Source organism: Belonocnema kinseyi, chromosome 10, assembly GCF_010883055.1.
Source record: "Belonocnema kinseyi isolate 2016_QV_RU_SX_M_011 chromosome 10, B_treatae_v1, whole genome shotgun sequence".
Lineage (NCBI taxonomy): Eukaryota > Metazoa > Arthropoda > Insecta > Hymenoptera > Cynipidae > Belonocnema > Belonocnema kinseyi.
In genome coordinates, this window is record NC_046666.1 from 56051743 (window position 1) to 56061175 (window position 9433).

Genomic DNA, 9433 nt, shown 5'->3' on the forward strand with positions numbered 1-9433 from the left:
TTCCATATAATTTATTCTTTAACGAATAAGATTTTTATTTTTGTTTGGTTTAAATTTTGAAGGGTGTACTTAAAATTGCTATTTTTTTTTTAATTCAAAAATATTCAATTTACAGCTGAAAATAATTACACAGGCACACGAAAAAAAGTTGGAGAGCCCAGAAAAGAACCCTACAGTTTATTGTAGCATAGGTCGGGATTAGTCGAAATCCAAGATTTTGAAGTTTCTACTCACCAGTTTTTTTTTTGTTCGACCTTGAACTTTAGGTCCCGGTTGAATTTTTCTGAGTTTGCTATTTAGAATTTGGAATTGCTTTTTTTTATTGTTTAGTTTATCTTTGCAAAGCTTTTGATGCTAAACGATATTTTCTGAAGTTTGGGAGGAGAAATTTTGTTGTTGTAAACGTTAATATTAAGAAAATTACAATGTTTCAACATGACTAACATTTTTCTTCTAAACGGCTAAACGGATATTAATAACTGTCTCGTTAAAATTTTTATTCATGAGCTTCTCACGTGTTTTACATTACTGATGGAGAGAAGCGCTGGGGGAAAGATGATCTAATTCTCATTAGGGATATTGATGAAAGAATTGTTAAAGTTTTGGTTGCAAAAAGTTTTTTTTTGTAAAAGTATAATAACTATCAAATATAAATGCCTTTGATAAGATGTCGCGAAAGTAATGTAGAATAACGTGAGATGACAAATTTGCTATGAGCATAAAAAATGTCAAATTTTTGATGAACAAAATTTGTTCTCACTAAGCAATTGATTTTTGTAAACTCAGAAACATAATTCTACAATAGACATTTATAAATAAAAATTTTGTTTTCACATTTGCTAATATCCGTTTAAACGTTTCGAGGAAAATTGTTAGTTATGTTGAAGCATTATAATTTTTTTTTGATTCACTTTTACAATAAAATGTGTTTCACCACCTTAACTTCAGCAAATATCTTTTAGCATAAAACCTATGAAAAGATAAATTCTACATCTTGAAAAAAATGGAAATGCTAGGTGCTTTGAAGAAAGTGCTTAAAAGTTCGACATATTTAGATTGTTCTAATATTTATAAATAAATTAATAGTTGTACTTTCTACAGTAGACATGAATGGATGATTTCGATTATAATTCTAAATTCAGAATTCGAGTACGTAATGATATTTTGTGAGACAGATAGCCTAACCCATTCTCAGGTCAACACGAATACTCTAACACTTGCTCAAATAACTCATTTTCATGAACCTTGCCTTTAATCGTTAAAGACGTTCTACCAAATGTCGGGCCAAATGCTGAGGCCCTTCAATTCTTTTGATTACAATTTGCATAAAAGAACCTCTGAAATGTTTTAAAAAGAATCTGAAAGCCTAAAGTTTTCCCAACGCAAGGATTCATTTACTTTTATCCAAATTTTTTTTAATAGTTAGGGGGAGAATTGCGCCAAAAAAGAAGGTTTTTCTTCCTCCCTTTTGAAGGATCCACTTTGACCTTTTCCCCGAAGGAGGTCGAAGTTAGAGGAAATCTGAAAAAATTTACAGATGTTCTTCAAACATTCCTGAATGCAATGCGTCTTTCAAAATGCTCAAATATTTATAGTTCACATTTTACTGTTATTTATTTTTAAAAAATTTATCTTGAGAACAAATACAGATAGGAAACCATTTAATGACTTCAAATGTGCCATCTTTTTATGCGAGTGGAGCCGAAAAGGAATCTAGAAAATCTGAAGGCTCTTTTTTTATTTTACTAGATTTTTTTTAAACTTTAGGTAGTATTTGAATAATTCTAAAAGAAACTTCCAAGTTTTAGAAAAATTTATTTAAAGTCAGGAAATATTTTTTAAAATTCTCAACAAACTATACATTTTTCTGATTTTAAAATAATATTTGGTAGCTTTCCAAGAATTTTGATAGGCTTTGCGAAAAAAAAATGTTCTGCAGATTCATGGGGAAATTTATTTAAGTTAATTTTTTTCTGTTGAAAATATTCTAATTCTGGTTCAAATTCAGAACTGGGTTTCGACTTTCTGTAAAACCCGCTCTATAAATGTATCTTGAAGACAATAAGACAGCTCTGCTTCGTTTAATCACATCTGTTGCGGGCGTTTATCTCGCTTCTGGAATTACTATTGTGCTGGCCACATGCCAACACTGATTAAACTGAGAAATACTTAAAATGACATCTCAGATATAAGAGTGATTAAATCAAGATTACGTTTTTGGAAATAAATAACCCTTAAAAGTCAACTATTGAATGTTTCAGAATTTTTTACAACGCATTGCATTTAGGAAATTTCAAAGGAAATCTGTAAATTTTTTCATATTTTTCCGAACTTCGCCCTCCGAAAAAGGAGAATAAAATTGAATAAACTAGAATGTGAAATTATTTTTCGAAAAAATTATTTTTATAAAGAAAATGTGGCATCAATGGGGAAAGATATAAAATTAGGCTTCCGAATGGATTTTTTGCGAGAAACTAAACATAAAGCTTTCAAACTGACTCCACAATTAGATTTTGAAATATTAATTTTTTAAACATTTCTTTGATAAATCAGTTGCATCGCTTTCCCCTTTTTATGTAGCGCAACTCCTTGCTCTTTCCAATAACCAGAAAAAAATTCGAAATAAAAAACACTGCACAACTCAGTTTAGCAAAACGTTGCAAAAAGTTGACAACTATATTATGTACCCATTGAAAGCTACTCACAGTGCAACGTTTTAGCTCGATTTTCTAGAAAAATTTGATACTTAGGAATTTCTTCTGAATTTCTCCCAATGTTAAAAAAAATCAGTAATTTAATATCGATATCCCGAGAATTTCTTCTGATTTAGATCTAAATGTTCTAGATTCGTGCATCTATAAAAAATCTTCTCCTAACCTGCAGTACAAGTTACCAGAAAATGTTGTCAAATCTAAATTATAATAGAAATTAGCCTTTCATGAAAAACACGTATTGACATTTTGAGGTGCTTTGTCAATTCACTGAATATATTATCCTTAAATTTAAAAAATGAATAATGGTTGCATGTAAATAAGACGTTTGTAATATTATTTTAAAACGTTGCAGCAAGTAAAAAATCTCGAATGAGTGAAGCTGATATTCCAAACAGAGAATTGACATACAATAATTTTCTGAGTCCTAGTGATAGGGCACGTGACTGTTGGTTTTCGCGCTTTGCGCTCGATGATGTATTTACTTGGCTCTACGCGTTCGGTCTATGTAATAACCCCACACTTTTGCACAGATTTGAAAAAATTAAAACTCAAAGCATCGACAACTGTAATTTAGTGATTGCTAATTCTGTTCTGTTCTTAATTCTTAATTCTTTTAATTCTTCTGCAATTCTCTCTGTCGGCTTTAACGGTAACATCCGTATCACATGTCTTGTGCTTCGCATTCGATTAGTGGCTTCACGTGACTTCTAATGTCACAATGACAAAAATTGGTCGTCGAATAATAAGATATAAACATGTCGTTAATTTATGTAATGGTGTTGAAAACTTTAAATTAAAAAACAAATATGACGGACGTAAATTAAAAAATTATTGTATACAGATGATGATGAGGAAAAATCCGAACTCGGCGAGATAGCTAATGAAATACCAGATTAGAGGTGTCTTCACAAATTCCGAAGAGTAAGAGAAAATCAAAAAAGTTCAGGACATGCAAATCTAATGAGTGACCGTTTATTCGATTTTAATTCGCAAAATAAAAATGGCTAGGAATACATAAGAAACCAGGGACAAGTCTGGGTCAAGCTGAGCAATCTAGCCTGGCAATATAACAAGGCCCTAACCAGATTTGGCGTTTCATTCGAGTCTGGCGCAGGCTAGATAACCAGGCGAAGGCCAAGTTTTGCCAAGCCTGGGCCCTGTTTAGGCCATGACAACATTTCTCTCTGGGGTGAACTTTCTTACAATATATTCAACAATTTTGTCACAGAAAAAATAGAACATAAACTTAAAATCGATGTTGGATAAAAGATTCGGTGAAAAAAAATAACTTTACAGGATAAACTTCAACCAAATATCGCTTAAACTTTCTTTTATTTTTTCACGACAACACATGTGGTTCGAAAAACAACAACAACAACATCAGATTTTCAACGGATTTCCATGTTTCGAGACCCCCTGAATCAGTAACTACAGTTTTTGATGGTGTATGTCTGTCAGTCCGGCCGTCCATCCGTAAAAACGACAACTCTAAAAAAAATAAACGGATCAAATTGATTTTTGGCACACTTTCTTTCAGTCCTAAAAGACAGGACGAGTTCGTTAATTAGCCATATTTGATAAAAATTCAGAAAGGGAGCGCATTTTGAAAATTTGTGAGACCTCTTTTTTCTGAATTTGAAAATTCTATGTACGGATATTTATAGTTTTAAAAAAGATAAACAATTTATCTAATGAATTTTATCGGATAAAAAGATAATTCTCATAGTTATATCATTAACAAATTTTTTTAAATCAACTCCAAATCAAAATTTTAATCCAAACAACGCACGAATTGAAGAAAATTCAAGAGAAGAAAAACATTCCTTTTTGAAAGCCCTACAACATTTTTATAACAAATTTCTGTATTTTCTCAGAAAATATAAAGTTCTAATTTTGAATCCACAAAAAATAATTAGAAATAAAAAAAACCCATTTTGTGGTTGAAATATGTAGGATACGAAAAAAGAAGAATTAAAAAATTTCTATCCCAAAAAAGATGTACAATTTCCTTCAAAATCACTTCTTAGTAGGACGCGTACTTTTTGCTTTATTCGTCAAAAATAACAATGAAAATAAAAAAAATAAAATAAAAAATTTGTGAAAAAGGGATGAAAGTTTCGAAAAAAAACAGATTTAACATAACCGTTTTACAAATGTCTGTTGAAAATCGAGCGTGCATCGCGAGTGTCACGATGAGAATGTGTACCTTACATCCTACAGAGTTTTGAGAAAGTTCATCTTGGACTATACTTAATTAAGTAGACAATTCAGAATATGAAGACGCATATAAATGCTGTCATCTAAAACAGATCTTTTGGATAAAGTTATATTCAAGCATTCCAAAATTAATTTCTTTATGTCTAATTTTATTTTTCACAATTAAAACCGAAACTACGAATCCTATAAAAAAATGAAAAAAAAAACGATCAAAATTTTAATTTTGGAATCTTCACTCAAAATTAAAAAGTTGTTATCATAAACTTGTAGTGGTGCCAAAAAGTAACGTTTTTGTTATCTTCACTTTTTTCATATCGTAAGTTCTTTGGCTTACAATGTTCATTTTCGTTTAACAAGGGGGGGGGGGTCGTGCTTGCAGACAGATAGACACACATGCAGACAGAGATGAAGACATTTAAAAAAACGGGGAGGGCGGGGGATCAAATTTCACACATATCTTATACCTTCTCTAATGAGAATGTAAAAAAAACGACACAATAATTATGATTCCTGTTAAATTCACAAAATATTGACATTTTGAAGGATTATACTTTATCCAGGCTAAAAATCTATATATGCTGTAAAACTTCATATAGAGCTTTTGATCATTAGCTGCACATCGTACATTATACTATGTACATCCATAATTTTCATGATGCAACTTTGTTATAAATTATTATTTTAAATCTTAGTTTAAGTGGCCTTAAAATTATTTTCAACAAAAAGTCATACATTAAGTTAGGGTATTGGGAAGTTAAACTCAGTTTGCTATCATAATATTGCAGTAAGATGTATAATTATGGACAATAAATCACTTTCCGCTAGTAGCATTACGTAACAAAGTAATAATTACTTAAAATTTAAAAAATCCTCATGATTGGCGATGCCGTAATCTCAGCCCTTTTGTAGATGTAAAGGAGTGTATAAAATTGGCTATCACGTTAAACGAAATATTGCATTCTTTCGCAATTCTTCGAAAACACTTCTAATAAATAAAGGTACGTACAATTATCCTCAGTTGTATTACGACCAGTTTATCAATGATATTTAAGATCTATTAATTTTATAAACTTGTGAAATATTTATTAGCTAGACATATTTTGAAAATATATTAATTACCTGTTTCTTATTCCTTAATAATATTAAAATATAACTCATAATGCAAAAAATAAATTAAGCTAACATCAATTGAACTGGTTTGTCCTTTGAACGCATTAGAATGTAAGTTATTCAAATGTTTATTTATACAGAATTTTGATTCAAAAATAATAATCGTTCTTTTGTTTCTCTTAATATTGTAGATAATAAATAAAACTTATTAGTGACAATTAAAAAAGTATCGTAAGTTTTGTGGTTCGATTTTCAATGGAGCGACAAAAGTAGATCTTTTTTTCTGAAAATATTCAATTTAAAAAAATTTTTAAATTGATCTTCCATCTAGTCAAAAAATGACTTTAAGTATTGTCTGGTATTTGGACATTTAACTTGATAGCGTATATTTCTGAAAAAGGATTCTTTTTTCGATCTGTCTAATGGTTTAAGGGGTAAGCACCCGACCGGTCATCGGAAGTTATACGGGTTGATTCCCAGCGGCGCAACGAGAGTAGATATTTTTTCTTAAAATATTTGATTTAAAAATTTTTTAAATTTTATTTTCATCTAGTAAAAAAATGGCTAAGTATTTTTTGTTTTGTGTGCAGTTAACTTGATTGATAGATTTATTTCTATTTTCACGGTAGCGAAATAGATATACACATTGATCAATGGTAACTATCTCTGATGATAACACAGATTCTTTCAAACTAGTCGTATCATAAATGTGACACCTTACTTAAGATCCTGTATATTTATGAAAAGAATTCTTCATTCAATATCTCTAATAGCTTAAGGGAAAAGCACCCAACCGGCCATCGGAAGTTTCGTGATTCGATTCTCAATAGAGCGACGAGAGTAAATCTTTTTTGAGAAAAAAAAATTGTTTCGAAATGAGAATTAGGAGAACCATAGGCTAATGGTCCACCCACTAGTGCAAAATCTTTACTTATTTTCGTATATTCCGATTCGATTTTTTCAGATGCATAAGTCAGTACTTTTGGTTGGAATATGCTTAACTTTTGCAATAGGAAGAATGCTGCCATTGCCTGACGAAGTACCTGCTAAAGAGTGTGAAAGTAAGTGATAAATCATTTTTTTAATAATAACTTCTAAAAAAGGAAAATACATTATAAATATTGTTTTTAAGCCTAATTTGTCATTATTTTTATTTTTCAGAAATCATTGGTTGCTACTATGAAATAAACTTCCCTGATGATGACGGAGGTCTATTGATAAATGACATCGATATACATCTTTGCACACACGTATTTGTCAGGTACGGAGGAATTGGTACAAACGCTTCTGTTGAAATTGATGAGCCATACAGAGATGTTGAAAAGGGACTTAAGGATTTCAACAATCTTCGAAAAAAGAACCCAAAGTTAAAAACCATAATTTCAATGCAGGTCGAGTATGATGAATCTACGAACAATAACGATTTTATGTGAGTTTAATATTTAAAATCAGAATTAAAGACATTTTAGATCACTGAAATTAGTAATATTTAATCTTAATGCCATATGAAATTAAAAGCTTTGATGCTTTAGCCGAAACTGGATCACTTCTGTTAATCTTAATTTTGGAGAGATTTTCATCGATTTAAGAAAGTTAAAAAAGCATCAATCGATTTTATATTATCGATAGGAAATCAATCCATGTTTTGTCTAGTCAACTGAAACATATAAAATAGACAAATGAGCTTTTTTCAAAAACAAATAAACCTAAAATTGACATTCACGATTTTCGAGCCCCAAAAACTTAATCTAGTTCGAAAAAATAAAATAAAATTCTTCTGGTGACGGCATAAAGTGAAGCAAAAAAACGCAGCAAAAGTTATTGTAGCTTTTCTTGAAATAAATATGACACGTGCTCCAAATGTACTAAACAAGTTTGAATTCATTTTGGTCGAAGAGAATTTTTTTTAAATCCTAAGGCTAACAATGTATTGCTATCTTATTTTGAACGTATATAGTTTGTTTTGCGCCTAAAATGATAATTTTTTTTATATTTTGCTTTACAGAATATTGACTGATCCAAATCTGCGAGAAAATCTTGTTAATAATATTATAAAATTTGTGAAAAAATACGGATTTAATGGTATAGACATTGACTATTCAGAACCTCCTTCGCGTAGTGGACATCCTTCTGAAAAGAAAAATTTCGTCCTGCTCCTAAAGACACTCAGAGAAAGATTCGATAAAGAAAGTCTCATTTTATCCGTGAAAGTTGATCCTAATGAAGCGACTGCTAAGCGATTCTATGATATTAAAGGAATAACCACGTATGTCAACTTCATAAATTTGAAGACATATGAATTTCACGGAAACTTTCAGGAGGAGAAAAAAGTTGGTCATACTTCCCCAATCTATCATTCATCAAAAGAAACTGGAGAGGAACGCAAGAGGAACATTGTAAGTGCATTTTTAATAGCATTTAAATTTTAGAAACTTTCTGTTTTCGAAACAATTCAAACAATCATTTAAGTTTTTAAATTGCATATTAGAACTTCACCAGAAGCTATTAATTTTTAGAAGTTTGGCATTCCAAAACTCATAATAATCAACTAAAATTATTCCCTAATTTATAAAGTAGAAATATATTATCTTTAAATTATCTAATGACTTTGTAATGAATTACTTTTCCAGGATTATGTTGTGAAATACTGGATTTCGCAATTTGCGCCACCTAGCAAGTTAATACTAGGAACAACATTTAATGGAGCATCCTATACGCTGGCTAACTCAAGACAAATTGGTGATGGCGCACCAACCACAGAAGAGCATGGACAATATTATGCTTTTACCGGATATAACCAAATATGTAACTTGATCAAAAAATGGACTTACTTTTACGACAAAGAACAGCAAGTTCCATATATTTACAAAGGGAATCAAATTATCGCCTATGATGATGTACCGTAAGTCTTAAAATAATTCTTTTTTTAACATGTATGTCAATATGGATTAAAATACTTAATTTTAATTGTTATTTTTAGTTCATTAATGGTGAAAGCTGAATATGCTAAGAAAATGCAGCTTGGTGGTGTTATGGTTGATAGCATAGATGACGATGATTACGCTGGAGCTTGCGGAGAAAAATTCGTACTTCTGAAGACCTTGAACCGGGTTTTCAGAAGCAAATGTTAACTTTCTAAAATGAATTTCATTAAAAAAATAAATAATTCATTATATCACAAAAGTCCCGAGACAGCTGAATATTTCCTCAGGTAAGATATTTTTAGAAGGGTCAAGGTCAACCTCAATGTCAGTTTCAAAGACGAATTTAGTAGGGACCTTTTTTTTTATCTTGACGATGAACTTCAAGGTTTTTTCAAGGTCAACTTTCAAAAATGAAAACCTTCCTTTTTCACATCGATAAACAATAAAGAGGGAAACTGTACGTTCAAA

The 9433-nt window shown here is 30.5% G+C and overlaps 1 protein-coding gene across 1 annotated transcript; it reads left to right on the plus strand.

The window, feature by feature from the left end:
* Positions 1-7059: 7059 nt before the first annotated feature.
* LOC117181123 (acidic mammalian chitinase-like) lies at positions 7060-9172 on the plus strand. Its single transcript, XM_033373691.1, has 5 exons — positions 7060-7102; positions 7203-7470; positions 8047-8437; positions 8672-8943; positions 9022-9172. Exons 1-5 carry the CDS (start codon positions 7060-7062, stop codon positions 9170-9172), a joined length of 1125 nt encoding a protein of 374 aa, XP_033229582.1.
* The last annotated feature ends 261 nt before the right edge of the window (positions 9173-9433 follow it).